At 43.5% G+C, this 20,911-nt stretch overlaps 1 protein-coding gene across 1 annotated transcript in view; it reads right to left on the minus strand.

The window, feature by feature from the left end:
- Positions 1 to 20,597, minus strand: part of ITGA9 (integrin subunit alpha 9) — a 242,072-nt gene extending 221,475 nt beyond the window's left edge. The window contains exons 1-4 of the mRNA XM_032102630.1: positions 20,310 to 20,597; positions 12,025 to 12,152; positions 10,682 to 10,788; positions 4,587 to 4,710 (exon numbers count right to left, since the gene is read on the minus strand). Of these exons, the coding sequence (XP_031958521.1) occupies positions 4,587 to 4,710; positions 10,682 to 10,788; positions 12,025 to 12,152; positions 20,310 to 20,476 (526 nt within the window). The 5' untranslated portion in view covers positions 20,477 to 20,597. The remainder of the gene's footprint in view (positions 1 to 4,586; positions 4,711 to 10,681; positions 10,789 to 12,024; positions 12,153 to 20,309) is intronic.
- Positions 20,598 to 20,911: the final 314 nt, after the last annotated feature.

The following is a 20,911-nucleotide window of genomic DNA, read 5'->3' on the forward strand; positions in this document are numbered from 1 at the left end:
AGAACTGAAGCCTGTATTAGCCTATAGGTATTCAGCAAGTGTTGGGGTTCTGAATTGCTAACTCTCCATATACAGATTCTCCAGGCAGTACTTGCCTGGGAGATAATATTTTTTTATCAATGTGAACATTTTTTTCATTAAGAGAGCCAAGGAGAGGAGATTCTTCCCTCCAGCATTTCCTGAAAAATAATTCTGTGCATGTCCTAAAAGCCCTGCCTGCACTACAGTAGGATCCGCACCCTTGCATGATGAAATGAGGAACGTCAAGGCCCATTTGGAATTAAATCTGGTGAAGGATATAAAGGCTAACAAGAAGGGCTTCTTCAGATACATTAACAAAAGGATACTAAGGAAAATGTAGGGCCCACTGTTGAATGGAAACAGTGACCTCTTGCAACAGAAATTGCAGAGAAGGCTGAAATACTGAATGGCTTCTTTGGCTGCCTGTTTTGAAGTCTGGGGTGACATTTGCTTTCTTCCAGTCTTCAGGCTCTCTTTGCTTCAGTCTTCACTGCCAAGGCCAGTGACATTTCACAAATGGAAATGTAAGCACAGAGGCCCAAACACCTCAGACATTGGGGCTGTTTGAGAATTTAAAGCTCTAGTGACACAGAGGAGAGATCAGCACACCACATTTCAGGGGGAATCAAGACAGATGTAGTCCTCCCCAAGGAGCCAGCAGCCCAGCAGAGACAGACACTGGGCTCCTGGATTTCAGCCTAACCCCTTCAGCACAAAACTACCCCTCCCTGTCGGCCCCCCTAACTCCCATCTGCAGTGATGTACACCTGCCTCCACACCCAAGCAAGATTCCTTTCCACACATGCACCCATGGCCAAGGGGTGCCACCTGTCCTGGATGGTCACATCCCAGCATCACAGACTTCTGTCTGCTCCCTAGAGCCAGTCTGCTCCTCCCAAGCAATGGATGAGTCCAAAAGGGATGAAAACCAAGATTGCTTCTACCTCGCTTCCACTTCAGTGCACAGTAGTGACACCTGTCACTCATACAACATAGCCAGCTAGCCATCCATGCAGTGAAGCAATCAATTAGATGGAAATTGTGCAGTTATTGCATCAGCTTACAGTTTTTGTACACCTGAATAACAACCTTTGCATGAGGTTAAATTAATTTGTTTCTGCATAGCTCCAGGCAATGACTGCAGTCAAGGACAAATTTGTTGTTTCTACACTTCTTCATTCTTTCTTGTCTGCCTGCTGACTGCTGTGCATTCCTGATTACAGAGACTGTAGGCCACGAAACTGCTGCAGCAACAGCTGACAGCAAAGCAGCATGATGAGTCTGAGTCTGGAGGAGGCTGCAGCCTGTGCAACTTCGAAGATGTCCCATGAATAACACATACAGAAAAAAGAGAAGAAGATGCCAGTGGTTTGTAGCCAGGATGATCTCAGGTTAGAAGAGGAGTGAGACTGAGGAAGGAATAATTGAATAAAACAACACATAAACGAAAAGAACAAGCTTTGACATGGGACAATTCTGAAGGTAAACACCCCTGAACTTTTTCTTTGAACAAAACTCTCTGCCAGTCTCTAAGCAAACTTCAATGCCATAACATAAGCTAAGCTACAGAGTGCAATAAAATAATCTATCATCCTCAAAGACATCAAGTATCACATGCACTGAAAGCTTTTTGTTTCCTATCTTACAGTGTTTCACTATTCTAGGAAGAAACAGTAGTAATCTTTCTGACCTAGCACTGTGATACTGAGTTTCCACCACAAAGCAGGGATGTTTTGATGGCTCCTCGGAAACCAAATGTGGTTTGGACCTGTGGGAAAAATTACTTTTCCCTTTGGAGGCAAGGCATATGAGCATGTGCTGTTTCCCTTATTCACTAACCAAAGGGACCATTAGTCTTCCCCACTTCTACCACCAATTCTTACCACAGAGGAGTAGGAATGCATTCCAGCTCTACCCATCAGCTGAACTGTCTCACAGTACACAGAGCCATCCTTCTTTGCAAACTGAATGCATTGGGAGAATGAAGAGGCAGCTCCCTTTTCTGGAAACCCATTAAAACTATGGGAAAAATAACCAATTGAAAGTATTGCCTGGAAAACCGTGGCTCCATATGTCAGCCATGTCCACAAAGGACATCCAGCTCATCTAAACCAGATTAGTACCTACTCAGAGAGATTGTATTTAACGATTAGGCTTGCTGCTGTGTTCAATTTATCTTTTAATTCCAGACTTCTGTCAGCCCTTTCAAGGAAACCAGGCAAGAATAAGATGGATTGAGACTACTATGATGTTGCACCAGTACCATCTAGTCAGGAAATTTCCATTTTCTCCATGGATGGAGACTGATGTGCACTCAGCTGCACCCTTCACCAGCTGGGGTTATCACCTTAGCTGCACTAAAAACGGGGCTTCTGGAAGCAAGCATGCTACTGCCTACCCCTATTTGCACATGGTGTGATCTAGAGAAGGCTGAGACACTGGAATCTTGTCAGGCAAAGGCATGCATCCTAGTGCAGAGTTTGCAGCCACAGGTCTGATAGCCTCCCAGCAATGGCCACAGAGGCTGTCAGTGTAGAAGCACTTCAGACTCGATGCTTTGTGCTAGCCATTCATCACTGTCAGTGGAGGAAAATTTCTTCTGCTCATTCCAGAAACTGAAGGAAAGAAGTTACAAGGATGACTGAAAACTTACTTCATAGAAACCTTAAACAATGAACTCCTCTGTGTGACACACCACAGCTATCTCTCTTGGAGCTAGTTTTATTTAAATTTAAAGGATCACAAGTAAACAAATGCAGCCATTCCTTGTGACACTGTGATTTCTGTCTGATGGGGCAGGGGGGGCTGGGTGGAAATCAGTCCCAAACTTTCAATTTTCACTTTACCAAGCAGTGAAATTAAGCCAGCATAGTTCTGCATCAACCCTGCCAACTTTCCACTGGCTGCTTTACGTGTACTAGGCCCACACATTCTATTTTCTAGCAATTCCTGGCAAATATCCTGTCAGATTAACAGCAGTTTTACTCCAAAAACATGACGCATAGATAAACACAAGTGATTCTTCCCTTCCAGAAACCACATCCCCACCATGGCTTCAGGCAGTGCAGGAGCAGTAACACAGGCTCAGAGGGAGCCCCATCAGCATCCCTGCATGTGCACATTGTCCATAAAATTAATATCAGATGATTTGTGGTATATGACATCAGTGTGAGGCCTTATCCTAATTTTGCTGACAGTAGCAAGGAGGGCAGGGAGGCAGGGAAGGACAAGTACAGTAAGACAGTGCTCACAACAGGAAGGCTTACATAGCTTATTTGTACTCTGCTGCACAGCAGCTAGCATGGCTGGGACAGGTCCCTCAAAACTTCTCACATATGAAATAATGACCAATTTCAGGGCAGGGAAACAGTGCACAAGTGTATGCCATCTCCAAAGATGTGTGGGTTTGCAATGGCAGATTCCCAAGTAAAGCCCAGAGGGAGGTGAGGAGCGACCTCAGAAGAGTGAGCATGAGACAGACACAGTTCTGTCACAGGGCTGGCTTTACAGGCTGAGCTAGGACATGGCCATTCAACAGCAACAGAGAAACTTGCCAGGACATTCACTGCCTTATCCCTCACCAACTTACTAATGTCAGCAGCAAGCCTGCTGCTGGCTGCTGCCAGCTTTGGACAGGAGGGCAAAGAGTTAAAAGCAAATAAGTAAAATCAGAGGTCTTGCCCACAACAAACCCTGCTGTGTTTTGTCCTCCAAAGTCCCACACTTCCTTAGGCTCCTACAGTGAAGAAATGAAAGAAAGGAGGAAGCACGGGTGCTTTCCCCAAAATGTTCCTCTCAAGGCCAAGAATCTTACGAGATGCCCTATCTTCTACCAAACAATACACTTGTGCCTCTAGTTCAGTTAATTGCTCTTGGCCAAGGAGACTCTGTCTTTTGAAGTCTTTAAAAAAAGAAACATGATATAAAAGTCTCATGTATGCACTAGAGAAGGAGAAATTAAAATGATGGCACATGGGATTTGGTGCAGAACCAAAAGGCACAGCCACCCATGGCTCAGAGCTGGAGCCCTCCCTCTGTATCCACCTCAAACCCAGACTTTAACACAGCAGCAATTTAATCTAAATTGTTGCAGAAGTACCCCAAAGTGAGGAAAGTAACCCTTTTCCCTGTCCCACATCCAAATCCTCAGATAAATGACAACATAAAAATGAAAGTGTTTTCATAAGATAGGCAAATTGGTTCATGATTGCAATATAATTGAGGATTTTTACTCCATGTCACAGTGAGGCATAAGAGGCCAAGCTCATATAAATATCTTCTCATTATTTACCTAAGTGGAGAGCTGCTGCCTCAAAACACAATTCAGAAACTTTTTCTTCCTCCAGTAAAGTGCAACCATGCACTTTAGCAGTCACAGAACCTGTTCAGTCATTGTGCTACTCTCCCAACTTCATCCAAAACCCAACTGCCACCACAGCTGCGCTGCAAGGCAGCCACATGTTACAAAAGAAAAAAGAAAAAACCAAATCAGTAGTGAAGGTTACTGTAGTAGTAGAAGTGTAGCAAGGGACATTATAAGCATCACTGCTGGCCTGACTCCTTACCTTCATAGCAGGGCAAGAGCTTCCTCCCTTTGGACTGCAGGTCAGGAGGAATGATGTTGCAGAAGCCATGGGGCAAGATGTACTCTGTCTCATAGTAGATGTTCTTCCAGCGGTGTGCACATGCCTAAACAGATCATACAACATGGGTTATTGGCCCAGAGACACAGGAGATCACTCAGACCAAGGCAGAGCATGCCTGAACAGGACCAGTCAGCACCACCTTCACCCCACAAACCCATTGTATTCTCCTTACATTCCACCATTTCTAGATAAAGTATTTCTCATTGTCAGCTTCTGCAGCTCAGGCCATTGTCTAACCTGGCAGCTCAGATCTCAGCCTTCACATGTATATAACTAGAAAAACAAGAGGTCTCAGAGCCTATGCTGGAGATTTCAAAATCTCTGACTGTGCATGAATCCTCGCAGACGGCAAAGCTTTTCTGACTTAAGATGCACTGACACAACCCAACAAAGCCAGAAAAAGGTGAAAAACAGGAATAAACTGAGAATACTTAGAAGGTTACTAAGACCATATTAGAAGGTTAAACCACCAGAGAACGCATGTGTGAGTCAAAGGTTGGTTTCCACTGGGAAAGGCAGCTCTGTGTTCTGGTGACAGATGTGCTGAGCTTTGCTTACTGCTAGTGAATTTAAGTGAAAATGCCAAGGATTTTGTAGCAGCAAGAGTGGCAACATTAGCCAATGTGCAGACAAGCTGCAGAGCTTTATAGTGAAGAATGAGATCATCCTGAAAAGCCAGACTCACCAAGACGCTTGCTCAGTGCAACTGCCACACACAGGCACATATGCAAGCAATGTAGAGCCTGGTTCACACCTTCCCAGAACCCATTTGCTCCAAAAATTAACACTGCGTTGCTGCCAGCCAAACCACAAGTTGCCTTCTGCTCAGGATTTATTTGGAATAAAAGAAAAGGAAATGTGAAAGAGCAAGGGCTTTGAACTTAGCACATGCCTGACTATATCTCCAGCTGGTCTGAGTCTACACTGAAGTCACTGTAGATGTGTCAATTTATGTCATTTAAGGCTTAACCCCATGCCAACAGAGCAAGCCTTTATGCCACAAATCATCTCCTCCACATGCTTTCAACTTTTCCTGGAGGCTTTGCATCAACCCCCCTCATGAATCCCATATTTGACCCCATCCTCCCCAGATGAGATACCCTCTGTCTTCCATTTCTGTGTGCTACCCTACTTTTCTGCCTCAGCACCTCAGAGCTGCCCATCAGAGAACCTCAACATTGTTAAAAATTATATCCATCCATAAAGCAGGCACAGCTGTGTCACCTCTCCACTAAAGGACCTGGGAAGTGTATCAGCCACTGGAAAGCTCAAAATTCAATCCAGCCATCAATAGATTTCAATATACTTATGTCCAGAAAGACATAAATAGTTAATACTATTCTCACAGAGCAAAATCAGTTGTGCAAAAGCCTCTCTACTGTTAGCAGTGCTGCATTCGGAGTTTGATATTTATTGCTTTCCTAATTTCATGTGCTCAAGAAGAGGCACATATTTCCACATATGGCTATCACAGAGGGACTGTGAGGGACTCTGGGGGCCGCAGAAAGTTTTGCATAACACTGCATGCTGCAGGCTGCCACCTGTGATGCAAAGGATCTTTCCGAGGGCACTCCACTCCACAGCCAAATGCATGTGAGAAGTACAACAAAAAGCAGCTTTGGAGACTCTAGTATGCACTTTAAGGAGGTTCAGTTATGATTTCTATCCCCATGCACAACTCATTCAAAATTCAATGGTAACAGACACCTGACATGTGAAACACTCATTTCCAGCAAAACCAGGAAATAGTTTCTCTCCTGATGGATCCATGTTGTGAGCACAAATATACACATGCACAACCTTTGCAAAGACAATGCCATAAAGACACATACAATTAAAGCAACAGTCAATCCCAACTCTGGATATAAACTCAACTGGAAACAAACCAAGAGTATTTCTTAAAATTTTGGAAAGATAAATGATTGTGGTATTGTAAATTCCTTGATATTTCATATCTCAGAAACTGCAAGACACTCATGTAAATTAACCTACTAATCTCTCTCAGAAGAGTACAAACAATGGAGTCAGGGAGAGCAGCAGCATTTCATCACAAGCAGGTAGCTTTGCTCAGGAGTGAGGTGCAGAGGCCAAGAAAGATAAAATAATAAAAGGAGAGAAAAAGCTGCTGCTGGATAAGAAGTATGTTCAAAATCAGCTGGAAGCTATGGGCTCAGTCTAGCAATTCTGGGCACACTTAACCAATCTGTTAAGACTTGGGTTAGTGACCACTCTTCTGTACCTTCATCATGATGTGTATTCAGGCACACTGTAGTTCACCACTGACTGCCTCAGTCTGCACACCTTCAAGGGATGAACTCTCCTTGGTTACCCGAGTCAGGGCTTCCCCAGACTTCCCTGTGCCAAAGCTACAGAATTTGACATTTTCCCAATGGACGGAGTCCAGCAGCTCCTCTTTCTCCTCAACACTCATTTCTCTGCAGCCAGACAACCAGCACATTTGTCTCCCTGCCACGATGCATCTGCTTTTGGTTTTTCTGTCTTCCCAAAAGCATTTAGAGTCAATTACAGTTCACTGTTGCTGTATGTTGCCGGGGCAAGGTGATGTGCTACCAAAGGTGGCTGCAGGCTTCCTTCTTTGACAGCAACAGCACACACCTGAAGAGGTCTTTGGAACAGAAATGACTCACCTGAATTTGAGGCAATTGCAAACAACTGACAGCCTATGCACCCTACTTTAGATGAAAGCTATAGGTAGGTCCCTGTGCAATAAGGAAACCATCAGTACACTTTGGTGCTCAGCAGCTGCTGCTGGGGTACAGGTTCCAGCTCTACCACAGAACAGGGAGAAATGATGCAAACCCTTGAAGAAAAATAAAATGCTTCTGAGCAAAGCAAGATGAGATATCTATTGATGGCTGACACTGCATTACCGCAATATAATGAATAGGCCATTTCAGAACTGCTGACACTTGGCTCTTTTGCATACTGTTGCAGCCACAGGCTTTGCTCCACAGGAAAAGCAACACAATGACAGAAGTGGCAGGTATTTAGAAACAGCAAGACTGAAGGATGTGGCTTAAATCACAATGCGCTGTCCCTGGTTCCTCTCCCAACAAAAGTAAAAGGAGGAATTTTACTGTTTCAGTTTGGAAAGAGTGGGCAATCTCAGGTGTATTATTGCAGTACTGAGATTAATGCAAAGACTGACTGATCATATATCTAAGGACAAGAAGTTTTATTATTTAATCTTCTTCCCCCATTTGTTTATATCCTCACTGTTTGATGCTTTACTATTTAGTCCGTCACACAAACACCAAATTCTGGTTTAGCAACATCCTGGCACAATATGGGCTCAAACAAAATCCACATTTTACCAAACACCAGCTAAAGACCTCTGGCATGCTCCTCACCTTCCCTACTGCCCCTTGCCACTGAAGCTGGTACTCTTATAAGGCAATTGGGGAACGCTGATAAGAAAAAAATTTAGGTCACTAAAAGCAGCTTCAAAGCAAAAGTAACAACTTCTTTGTACAACCCGCAGTTAAACTGTGGGACTAGTTAATCTAACACAGAATGTCAAGAGCATGAATATTTCCCACAGGCAACTACACTTGTTTATGGAAATAAACCCAATCCATCCAGGGCTATTGACCAGAAAGATATTACTCTGACTTAAAGGAATCCTTGGAAGAGATGCAGTAAATGGAGTTGTAATGTTTGACAGTATCTACACACTCCTAACTAAAGAAACACACTCATGCTATCTTGCAATTTTTAAAAACAACCTAAAAATTTGGCAAATACAGCTATGAACAAATATTCAGACACATCTCAGAACACCAGTTTTTCAAATGGGCTTCAAAGAAAAGCTACATTTTAAAGAAATACTAATCCTTAAAACTAGAAGTCCACATGTATTGAAAACCATCTGTGGCAAAGTCATGAAACTTTTTCAGTTAAAAGTTCTCAGAACAGAGAGCAACAATGACCTGAAACATCCAGGTAATATCCTTCCACAAAGGAATCTGTATGCATTCATTTCAGGCTCTGTTTACACACAGATGCACACAGACATATAATTAGTAGCGTGACTTTGGTAATAAATAGCAATGAGAATTATATAATTAAATATCCTCCAGCATCTGGACATGATCTACTTGGTGAGGCCAGCATAATCTTGTCAGATGGCTGGGTTAGGATTGTTTTAAATCAGTGTCACTTGTGGAGACATTTTACCAGCCTAAGCTGCACTGAAATAAGCACACCACCAGGTGCACATTTTGCTTTACCTACATTTCACTTTTAACCTGCTTTATGTGTGAAATTTCTACTCCCTCAACCCTAATCTAAGACCACCCATGTCTCTCACCCCTGTAGCTTCCATTCAGCCAGCCAGCATCCAGTTTGGCAGTTGCTTGGCTTTTTGCCCCACCAGCATTCTGTTCAATTACTGCTTCTATCTAGGGAGATGACCCCTAAGCATCAGCCCCAACCTGTTTCCCTTTGAACCAAAAGACAAAAACCCACTATTCTTAAGATATTATTACAAAAAAAAAAAAAAAAATTAGCCTTGCCTAAAAATGTATGAACAACCTTCTAAAAATTAATTAGGATGAATTTGTGTATTTGAGCCTGAATACTGGCCAGTGAAAAGGATGCTGTGTCTCAAGGTAGTGTTATCTCAATCAATACAAGTTACTTCTCAGTTGTTACATGCAACTGAGCACACATATAGCTCAAGATACACCTTGAAAATATTAATTGCTTGCACTATCATGAATGCCTTAATTTTGTGCTCTTTTGTACATGTTTACAGTGTATTTTATTTATGTCCCTCTTTCTCCCCTCCTCCTCTAGTCCTGAACACATTTTAAACATCCAAGAAAAGTAAAGCTAGCCCCTATAACACTGACAAGAGAGACAGGGGGAAAAAATATCACAGTACTGTGACAGAAAGGTATCAAACCTACCTGTTCTCCCACAGGGAAGTTGGTGCACAAGGATTTGGGGCGTAAGCACCTGGACTCTAAGCACATATTATAAAAAGGTCTTTGAGGGAAACAGGTTTGTCCTCTGGCCTTTTACAGATGGTTGGCACAGTAATCACTGCGTAAGATCTTTCTCACTAGCCACTTTTTGACAGCTGGATGCTACATACAAGGGCAGTCCTATATATCACTGGAAGGATAGGGCCAACTGAAAGTTTCCTACTCACGAACAGGGCTGTTTAGAATTAGACTGCTGTCAGGGTTACCCTGATACAAGCTTGACATTTGCCTGCCACATATAATACGCATAACATTTTGTTGCAAATTTCTTTTTATTTCTGTTAACTTCCCTGCAGACACACTCAGGCAGACAGTCAGAACCCAACCATGGACGTATATACAGGCAATGATTGGTCAGAATGTAAAATACCCATGCATTCTAGAAAGGGTTTTGCCCAGGACTCTTTACGATAACACAGAAAAAGTTTTGCTAAGAAATATTGTACATGCTAAGGATTGCATCCGCTCCCCTTGTCTTGTCTATGTGCATAGTAACCACATTGAAGACAATAAGTCAATCCACACACAATTAAGACATCTCTATTTGCAACTCTTCTACCTTGTTAATAGGAAATTAATATAAATAAATGAAAAATATGGCAACAAAGACTAATTTTACATTTTTCCTTATAAGTTTTGAGACACAATTCATGTGCTCAAGGAAAATTTATTGCGTTCATAATTCCTACTTAAACACAGGCAAATTACAAAAAGAACAAATTAGTAGATACCTCCCAGACAAATTGTATTTATTCAGTTCAAAGATATAAACCCTCAGATTTAGGAGGAAGTCCTTGGCTGACGCAAGTCAGGTGTGATGGCTTGGAATCCTCCCTCTATAAATCACGTCTTCTGGCTGGGGCTCACTTCTGCTTGAAGAAATGGACTACAGAATCTGCTGCCTCTTACTCTGGACGCCATCAGTTACTGCCAAACACAATCCTGATGTGCTTAGTCAGGCAGCAGCTACAGTTTTAATGCGATCAAAGAAAAGCACGGACTTACCAGCACACTTCCACCAGCCTTTGGCTGTCTAGCTAGGCTCACACCCATCCATTCATCATCTCTGTCTTCCTTACAGGTCTTTCCACAGAGCATGCCCCGAGAATTGCCTACAGAAAAAAAGGGAAAGGCAGCAAGACAAGGAGACATGAGTTTTAAATACCTACCAAAGAATCCTGACAAGAAAAGAGATTGCCCATCAAACATCTGACAATGCTTTTCTTTTCCCCTGCATCCTGATTATTAGTACTTGAATGCATTAACTGGGGCAATGTTCTCACTCTTAAGTGGCAGAGTACACATACACAGCTGAGGACAGACCCTGTTCCAAACAGGCAGCAGCTATTACATTATGTCCACAGCTCTACTTAAATGAACGATCAAGTCAGTGGGAGAGGTATCAGATTGCCTCCTAAATGCAATCTTGAAAATGAGATTGGGGACACTTAAAAAAAATGAGGCTGAAATCTGTAGTCCTGTCAGGCAGCATTCATGAATCCATGACAATTTATAATCTGGTAGCAGGACAAACCACTTAGCCAAAACCCTGTTTTAACACATGTAAGCCTCATAAACAGAAATTCTACTTAGTGTAGGTATGAAAAGATGAACAATACAAATATGCCTTTTTTTTACAGGCAGAGAAAGCAACATGTCACCAAGAAAACCAAAATATTAAAATGCTTCGATCTTTATCATCATTATCCAGCATGAAGTTTTAGATCATAATTTGACTTTAGGCGTCCACCTTCCCCTGCCTCAGACAGTACATTAGAGTAACTGAAGTCAACCCTGATCCCATTCAATAGCATACCCATGGTCTCACTGAGACCACTTTAGCACAAAAAGTAAACTCAAGAAATTATTCGCTGCATTATGAGGGAACCCATAGATCACCACATTACTAATAACCCCACATATCATGAGCCCATCACTGCATTGCCTGGAGTTATCTCGTACACTGTTTACTTCAGCACTGCCTGGAGCAGGCAGTAGCACTCCAAAACACTTACAAACTCACCAACATGCTGAAAAGTCACACTGAAGCAGGTGAAGAAAAGACAGCAGCTTAGCTTAAGCAGGGAAAAACCCACATTTACCTGGTTGCTCCCTGGAAAGAGCGAGCAAGGCCACTGGGAGGACACCGGCACAAATGGGATGTTATTTTGTAATGCTGAAGAGAATGTGACACTTTTGCTACTAGTGTTCAAAATCCAACAGGAAAGGCTGATGGCTCCCTCTCAATACTTCGGGGCCAATTTGAAGTTGGCAGAAAGATTGCTAGCCGTGTGGTTTGGATTTTTTTTGGTTGCCTCCTGCTGTCCCAAAGCATCATAACTACCCACCTCTCCCCATATCCAGTTCTGTGCATCTTCTGTCAGGATTGGTATGGACTCGACATTTAAACACTGCTCCTGGGGACTGAACAGAGGTGCTGTATTTAGATTCTGCCTTGGGAGCACCAACCAAGACCCTGAAAACCAAAAGCAAAGCAATAAGTGATTAATTTCAGGTGGAAAGAAAAAACCAACTAACACCACCGAGGTTCACATTGCCAGAGCTTCCTTCTTAAAAGCACTTTTCTCAGCAACCTTGTAAAACAATGACACTGATTCACAAACTGAAAACACCACACACAATAAAGGCGTTTTTCCACAGTGAAGGAATTTCCACAAGTATTTTTAACAAATTAGATTTCCATTAGGATTGCACCACATTTAAAATGGCACACCCTCACCACACACCTCCCAAAAGCATTTAGGAAAGCATTAGGATGGACAACAGCATCTGCATCCATTTTTTCTCAGTTTTAGCTACATCCCTATCAGTCCAGAACTGATACACCCACAAGCAGACAAAATCTGAACCTGGATTCTTGCCAGCCTGCCCAAGATGTGTAAGCTTGTTTAGAAAGTAGAGGCACCCCATTCTCAGAACACTTTATATAATTATGTCTTTAAAAAACAACAGCAAAAAACCCAACCAACAATACAAGCAAATCTCTTCCACAATACATTGCTACCACCCAATATTTATCCTTAAGGCTGTGAAGACTTTACCTGGACTATTTATCCCACATGAGATCTACTGTTTCTGGGAAGCACCAATGGCCTGCTCTGACCATAGGGTTACCCTTGAAAGAAAGATGGTGAGCACTTTTTAATCACTTGTGTTAGGATCTAGTTAAACTCTTTAACAAACAGACTTCTATCTTCTCATGCCCTAAGGGATGCTTTTTGAGGAGGATTACAAGGGAAGCACAAGTATTAAAGGAGTCCTTTCACTGCTTCCTCATTAAAGGGACAATCTTTCTCAAGTGGTTGTGACCCCAGACCTGGGTAGGTGAGGAGGAGGAGGGAGGTTAAGCAGGAGGAGAGCAGCTCCAAGGAGGGCACTGGGGAACACCAGGTAACTAAGTAACAGTTCTGCAATGCTCTTGCACTGTCAATCACGACAGAGCTTCTGAATGTAAAAAAATCCCCACTAAAATCAAGCCCAGGGCTGGAACTAAGGGCAACCATCTCTAAAAGGCTAAGCCTCCAGCAGTCCCCTGTGCAGACCCAGGCTGCTACCTGGGAGGCAGCAGCTGACCAAGGAGACACTGCTCTTGGTTTAGGCACTAAAGAGTTACTGGTACAAAGTCAGTCTGCATACACAACTCTCCCATTCACAGGTGGACAGCCCAGCACCAACCCCAAAATGGATGCTTTCCCTGTGTTAAATAACGTTTCCTTCACCCTCCAGTCTAAAGTTCCATACCAGCCACCACTGATCACCACCATCCCAGTACACACAGGGAGACCCAAGGCACAAGGTGTGCACCTGTCCAGGTTCAACCTGAGTCATCCAGAGGAGCTTCTCCTGCATCAGAGCCTGATCTATAAACAACAGCAGCCAATCTTCCACCCAACACACTCCGCTGGATGCAACAAAACTGTCTTGTGGCAGTTGATACACTTAAAAAATATGAGAAACCCCTAAGTTAAGTGACCATTTTCTCTGAAGTTTTATAGGCTAAACTGTATCATTTGGAGAATTCTGATGGAATTGCACTCTGGCACTCTACAACACACATCATGTTTTCACAAGTGAAAAGAATTAATGTCCAAAATACTTAAGTTGCTAAAACCTACAAAGGCTGCACACTTGGGGAGCAAGTGCAAAGGAGCTTGAAAAATAGCTCTAAATGGAAATCCTACTAGGCAGGCAGCAGATATAAATCAAATGCCAGTCATTTCATTTACACAGGCAATGAATGCATAACATTCACTTACTGACATTCATGAGGTCTAACAAAAATAAACAGTACTAGCTTGAAGAGTTACAGTTCAAACTGCAAAAGGAAAGACCATGTTTCTATGACCTGTTATAACAATAAGATAACATAGGTCACATTGACCTCCAGTTTAAAAGAGGTTTTGCTCTAACCTAAGAAAAGTAAATATGATTTAGCAACTAGTGCACAAGATTCCTTGGGTTGCAACATGAAAGATAGACACAATGGAGCCTAAATTACAAAGACTTTTCATTTCTCTTTAAAGACATGAATGGGAAAAATTGGTAATTAACAATTTGAGTAGGCTACTGGCATAGATAATATTGCTGTCTTAAGCAATTGTACTTTTCAAAAAGAAAATGTCCATTGCCATTTCTTCGTGTGGACTGAGCAGAAGGAAGCAGCCAGAGACATGTGCCAAAGGCAAATCTATTTTGGATTGTCCTGAATGCGTTCTAATTTGATATTTCACATAAAGCACACAGTATGTCATCTTAGGATCTTGTCTCATTCTTTCACTCTTCACTCTTCACCTAGCACCCAGCAGCTGAAACCTTTGCAGAGCTCCTGTTTCATCTGGCATGATCCATGCTCACGTATGCCCTAAGATGGTTACCTTCAGGGAAACAGGAGGTATTCTGTTGGTTCACATGTGTTTTGGTTGGTATTTGTTACATATCAGTTACTTTAATTTTATTCAAAGGTTTGAGACCAGAATACTTCCTTTGTCAACAAAAAGACTTGCTCATTCTTTCACTAGCTTCTGTATGTAATGCTTTAACTGTTGTAAGAAAGTCACCCGTTTAACTATCATGAGACTTTTCAGCAGACCTGGATAGAACACTCATTTCCATCTAAATACTTTGGGATCCCTGGAGCAAAAAAACCCACCTGTTTTTTATCTCCTCTGCATCTTTAAAACACCTTTGAAATCTTTTGCAATGTCTATCAAAGAGCACTGCAATCAGAGAAAGTGTTTTTTCTCTGCTACTATATCAAATCAGAAATACATTTCAAAACAAAGCCTTAGAGTCTAATACAGTCTTCTTTCATCTCAGTGCTGTGGATTCTTGCCTGGCATAAACACAGAAGATATAAATACAGCTAGCTGAAGTAAAACTTTCCAACATATTCCAAATAGTTTAAACACCTCTTGTTTAAAATGACTGATTTTTGTGGTACAGATTTCCAATGTTACTATACGACTACTTGGGCTGTCAGCAAGCAAGCACCAGCAGTTTTCCAGCCTTTTGCCAAAAGGCTTACTGTGTGAGTAATACTCTCTGCAGAGATTATTGGTAAGTGCAGCTTCTCACCACAACCATACTATTCTGTGGGAAGCCCCTAGAATATTAGTAAGTAGCTGCATGAAGATTCCCTGAAGGGGAAACCCCATCAAGAGAAAAGAGCTTACTTTCTATGCAGAAAGGAAGAGAACCAAGAACAGGAGGAGTGGAGTTTGGAGCCATTTTAGCCATTTTCCTTGAGGTACACAGAAATCTGTAAGCAACAGCCTCATCCCACTGGCTCTGTGAAAAAAAATCATTGGGCTTTAAACCAAAATAGGGAGCAGTAAGCAGAAAGGCCACTTAACTTTCTCTTCTTGCATTATACTCATACTATCAAGAGCAAACGTCTTCATCTGTATTGAGAAAACTATGCAGCTGCATGGCTGGAAACCATACCACTGAAGGAGTTGCAGCAGCCAATTTTATTGGATGACAAGAAGCTTTCCTGGTCACAGAGAAATTCACACCTCCTTAAAATTACTTCCTGAAGAACAGTACCAATCACTTCCCTGGTGATTGGCCCCCAGGACATACAGATTTGGAAATTAAGTGTTGCATTTAACAGAAGGAATAGTGAGCAAAACTGCAGAGCTGACCGGTGGCTAGAGATGCCAAGCACATTAAGCATCAGCGTACAGCACGTCAGCAGTGACTAGACAATCACAGTTTAAAGACTGAGGACTGTAGGTACCTCACCTCACTGCAATGTTAAGTGGCAGGGGAAAAAAGTCTTTAAATATCCTCACATACCACAGCTCATTTCAAAAGCAATACCAGAGAAGGGTGCCCTACCATCATATCCCAGTTGAGTTTCTCCCTTTTAGAAAGGTCTCTGTTACTTGCAAAAAAACCCCCAGTTACTTGTAATAAAACCCCATGTTTGATCCATTACATGCAGAGCAAGAAGTGGGAGGGCTGGATGATCCATGACCAATGACAGCAAGCTCAGGTTCCTCGAAATTCCATGGCAGGATCTACAGTATCACTGTTTAGATTATGCACACAACACCCAGTTTTCACTGGGTCAGTCTGTTACCACACCTTTGATAAATAACATAGAGAATAAAAATGTTCAGCTCCCCTAAAATTGCTGAATAGAGCTTAAAGACTAAGCCGGCAAAAAAAAAAGAAGAAAGGATATAAAGGTATGCACATGGGATGATAAATGTGGCTGGAACCAGTGGAGAAACAGATAAAGAGGCCTACAGTGTTTTCTTGGACAAGTTATGTAACAAGAAGCAACAGCACGTGCCCAAAGAAAAAGTTCAAGGAAAGGTCACCTTTAATATTGAAGCATTCAGTGCATACAACCACCAGAGACCCCTCTTAATAAACCTCCAGAATCATAAAAGGACTTTCAGAAGGAGGCAGATGCATGTAAAATAGTTCTAGGAAGGTGATGTTTATGTATTAGATAAGAAACATGTTTTAATGAATATATATGATTATGATAAATACCTTGTTGTAAAGTCTCACAATACATGCAGAACAAGGAGAGATCAGCTGCGTGTCCTGCGCAGATAAAGAATGCCTGCTTTCTAGTGCTTCAAATTGTATTAGAAAGTTTATTCTGTCTGATTTTGGAATCACCTTCCTTCTGCTAGCACACAAGTTTACGCGACATGCCAACGACACATACCCATCGGCTCAAAACGCAGATCAATGTTCATTATTTCAGCAGCAGTGCAAACCAGTGAAGAGCAGGGCTGAAGGAATGATGCAACAGGACAGAGGCCAGACTCATTCTTTATTGTAAAACTGGCAAGAGGACACCATGCAACTAAACTGACTTCATTACCTTTTCATGCCAGATCATTTTGCCAGACAAGATGAAATGGTCGCCCTAGACTTGCTGAGAGATGGGAAGGTATCAGCAAGAAGGGGTCATAAGGACAGAAAGGGAGAGAGACTAAAGTAACATCTTATTCATTTTAAAAAAAAAGAAGAATCATAGATTTCAAATTATTAACACTTTTTATTGGGGCAAAAATTGATTTTTTTTTCTAACTGTCTGGGGTCGTTTCTTGGTTATTGTTTGAGTCCTTACTCCAAATTTCAAAATTATATCCAGAGAGCAGAAACACTTCAGCTTGTTCCTGCTCCAAAGCAACCAGCCACCTGGTTTCTTGCTGAAAATGGTAATGATGGGTAACTGAGAAAACCTGTCAAGATTTACAGCCATAAAACCCACTTAAGGAAGGAAAAGACGACATAGTCAGAAATACAATAACCTCAGCGCATCTGTGATGAGAAACCTTTCTTGAGATAAGAAAATGTGCAAAAACAGGTCAATGGAATCATCATTGCAATCAACTATTGCAGAAAACATCAAAGGCACTGACTTGCTTCACTATTGTAGTGGTGGCTGAACACCCATATTCCACTATAATTTCTGTGTGCAGCAGCCTGACTATTCACGTTTATCTGGTGTAAGATTTCATACCAAATATCCCCACCCCCGCTTCTTTTTGCATTCTACATGAATATCTGGCTCACATAAATCCTGAAGAATCACCAAACCCTGAACCAGTTTACTGGAAACCTGCAGGCCTAATGTAGGCAATACAGACAAGTGCCTTTGTGGTCTTGGAAAACAGAGTTGAAATATGGAAGACATGGCTATGAGAGATACCATCTTAATATGAATCAGTGACTATATATATTTATATATATACACACACACACAAATAGATTCACACACACCAACACATGGACAGGCTACCGAAAACAACACAGCTCTCATGATCAGAAGTACATTAGGTGAGTATTGCCTTCAAGCAATGAAGAGCAAGAGTTTCCTGAATACTTTCAAATGCTTGAGACCATATTAACATATTAAACAATTTTAGATGGGCAGGAGCCCTATCAGCCTCAGATATGATCAATCACATTTTTGCAGGCTCACATAGTGCTAAACTCACCATGCAAGCCTTGAATGGCAAAATACAACTGTCTAAAGTTAAATTATTTTAACTACTTCCCATTGGAGTGCACAGACCAAATGGACATGAGAAAACTGAAATCACAGCTCTTCCTTGGGTGTATAAAAGTCAAAAGAAAAAAGAAAAAAAACTTGACACACAAAACCAAACAATAACCCTGACTTTTAAGAGAAACTTCTTCAGAAAACTGGAAGCAGGCTGCATATACTTTTAAGAGACATTCATTATTGACCTTTAGGATGCACACACACATTACAAGCACAACTGCACATAGCACACTAGAATCAAGGAGAGTGTAAAAATACTCTTCTCCCAAACTTTTTATCCCAGTGTCTGTTGGAAACAGGATTTTGAAGTAAACTTCCTGCTCCCTGGTCAAACAATGAAAGAGGACCTTTCCCACCAGTGGTGACAATCCCACCCTCATGATTTCTGACAGTGCTGATGGCTGACCACATTAAGCCTTCTCGGTTTTAGGCCTAACAACTTTTTTATTTAAAAGCATTTAATGATCTTAGATGTTGGTTGGTTTGGGTTTTCTTTTCTTCTGGGTGCTACAGCGAAGGCGCCATGAATCAGCTCCGTTTTCCAGAAAAATGGAGTTTATGTAACTTGAGATTTTAATTTTGAGCACCAGACTTCTAACAGATCCCTGGCTTCAGACAGATGCCCAACACTTAAAGTCCAGCATGTTTCTAAACAAAGTGGAGATATCTGCAAGAATCCTCCCTAGTCCACCTTCCCTTCCAAAAATATCACACCAGCAGGTGCTATCTGAAGATAAGTCATATTATCGATCAGAATGACAGATAAGAAGAAACAAATTCTACCACTTTTGTCCTACCACACTGCACTAGGTCAGCACTTCATTCACACCATTGTGAATCCCCAGAAACTTGTGTTGAATAAAAGTTCCTTTCAGCCTTCGCACCCTTCATTGACTCCTGACCTAAGTTAAGCATTGCTTTAAACTGAGAGCTTTTCTTCTCCCAGCGTGCTTTTCCTCTAAGAAATCTTCTTATAAGTCCGTAAATTTGAATGCTCCATGGAAGCCACTATGTAGAAAGGCAGAGCATAGAACTACTTGTGAACTAAAGGGTGTGAAAGAAATTCATTTTTAAAGGACTGTAGGCCAGAATGAATACATTTATTTAAACCACAGTGCACCAAAGTTCTAACATCAACAGCTGAATATCTAAGTATAAAAAGATAAAGACATGCTTTGTGGACACTTACTGGCAGCAGTGGTTCCTACTCACATTAGAAGTGCACCAGATGACATCAGCTAGGTCCAGTTAAGAGAAATCACTTTTAATTCTAACAAAGAGCCTCTAACCCAGACAACAAACAGACTATGGTCCAATGCTCTTTTCAGTCAACGGGAAAACAAGAAGCTTGTCAGTTTCACAAATTTTTGGATGCAGATAAACTTTCTATCATCGGCCTTCTTTTTATTTTTAAGTTACACAGACATTTCCTCTACGATTTGGAAGCATCTCTTCAGCCTCCGAAGGAATTTTGCCCCCCGCCAGAGTGTGGGGAGTTTAGCTCCGTGGACGCTGAGCGCGCTGCTCTCGCTGGAGGTCACCGCTATTAGAAACATTTCCCATTAGCACGGCAAAACCCATCATCTTCCGTACCCCGTGCGCTTTTTTGTACCCAGTCAAGACGATGAGCTGCCTAAATATTTCCCGCGAGGAAGGGGGACCAAACACAGCGTCGAGACATCGGCCGCGGGCCGGCTGGCGCTTGAGGACAGTTAGGTCACAATGCCGAGCGCCGGCTGCCAGCCCGGAAAGGACATCCCCGTGTTAAAACGCCTCCCAGTGCGGGGCCCCCTGCTCACATCAGGGAAATCCCTCGTGCACAAGGGGCGCGGAGCCCACAACTCCTCACTCCACCGCACCCACACGAAGAGGTGAACCGAGCGCGGGGAGAGGCCCCGCAGCCAGGGCGGAGGCGCCCCTTTGCTGCACTTGCGAGGGGGCTCGGCTCCTGCTGCCCCGCCGCGGGAGCTGCGGCTGCCGGGAGGGATGGATAGCCCGGCAGCGACCGCCCGGCCGCATCCCCGCCGCCAACCGCGCCCTCGCCGTCCCCGGGCACACAGGGGCCGCGCTACTCACCACCGCGTGCTATCGTGGTAGTGCTGCAGCACCGAGTACCCAAAGAAGGAGCCGTTGGGACCCCGGAAAATCACGGGGCGACCCACGTCCACGTTGTAGGAGCGCACCGCGGCCACCCACAGCAGCGTCCACAGCACCCGCGCTCCGCGCTGTCGCGCCTCCGGCATCCTGCGAGTCCCGAGACAGCCGCCCGTACCGGCGCCACTAAGCGCTGATCTCCGGCCCACCAAGCCCACGCCGCCCCCAGCGCCGACTCCGAGGTGGCGTGGCGGGCGCGGCGCTTTTGTGCCCGCCCCGCGTCGCGGCCCGGCCCGGCCCCGCCGCGCCCCTCGCCGCGCGAGCACCGCGCGCCCCTCGGCCTCGGCCGCCCGCGACGCCCGTGGCGCCGGCGCCCCCTGGCGGCCCCGGCCGCGCCCGCCGTGCCGCGCCCGACCCCGCCGCCCGTGGGCCCCGAAACGCGGCATCCTCGGCTCTGCCGCCCGGCTCCTCCCGCCGCCGCACCCGCGCGGCCCCACAGCCACCCCTCGGTGTCCCTCTCGTCCACGAAACTGCCTGTCAGCTGTGGCTTTCTTTCATTTTTCCACCTACTCCCGTTCTCGCGC

Source organism: Corvus moneduloides, chromosome 1 (genome assembly GCF_009650955.1).
Source record: "Corvus moneduloides isolate bCorMon1 chromosome 1, bCorMon1.pri, whole genome shotgun sequence".
Taxonomy (NCBI): domain Eukaryota; kingdom Metazoa; phylum Chordata; class Aves; order Passeriformes; family Corvidae; genus Corvus; species Corvus moneduloides.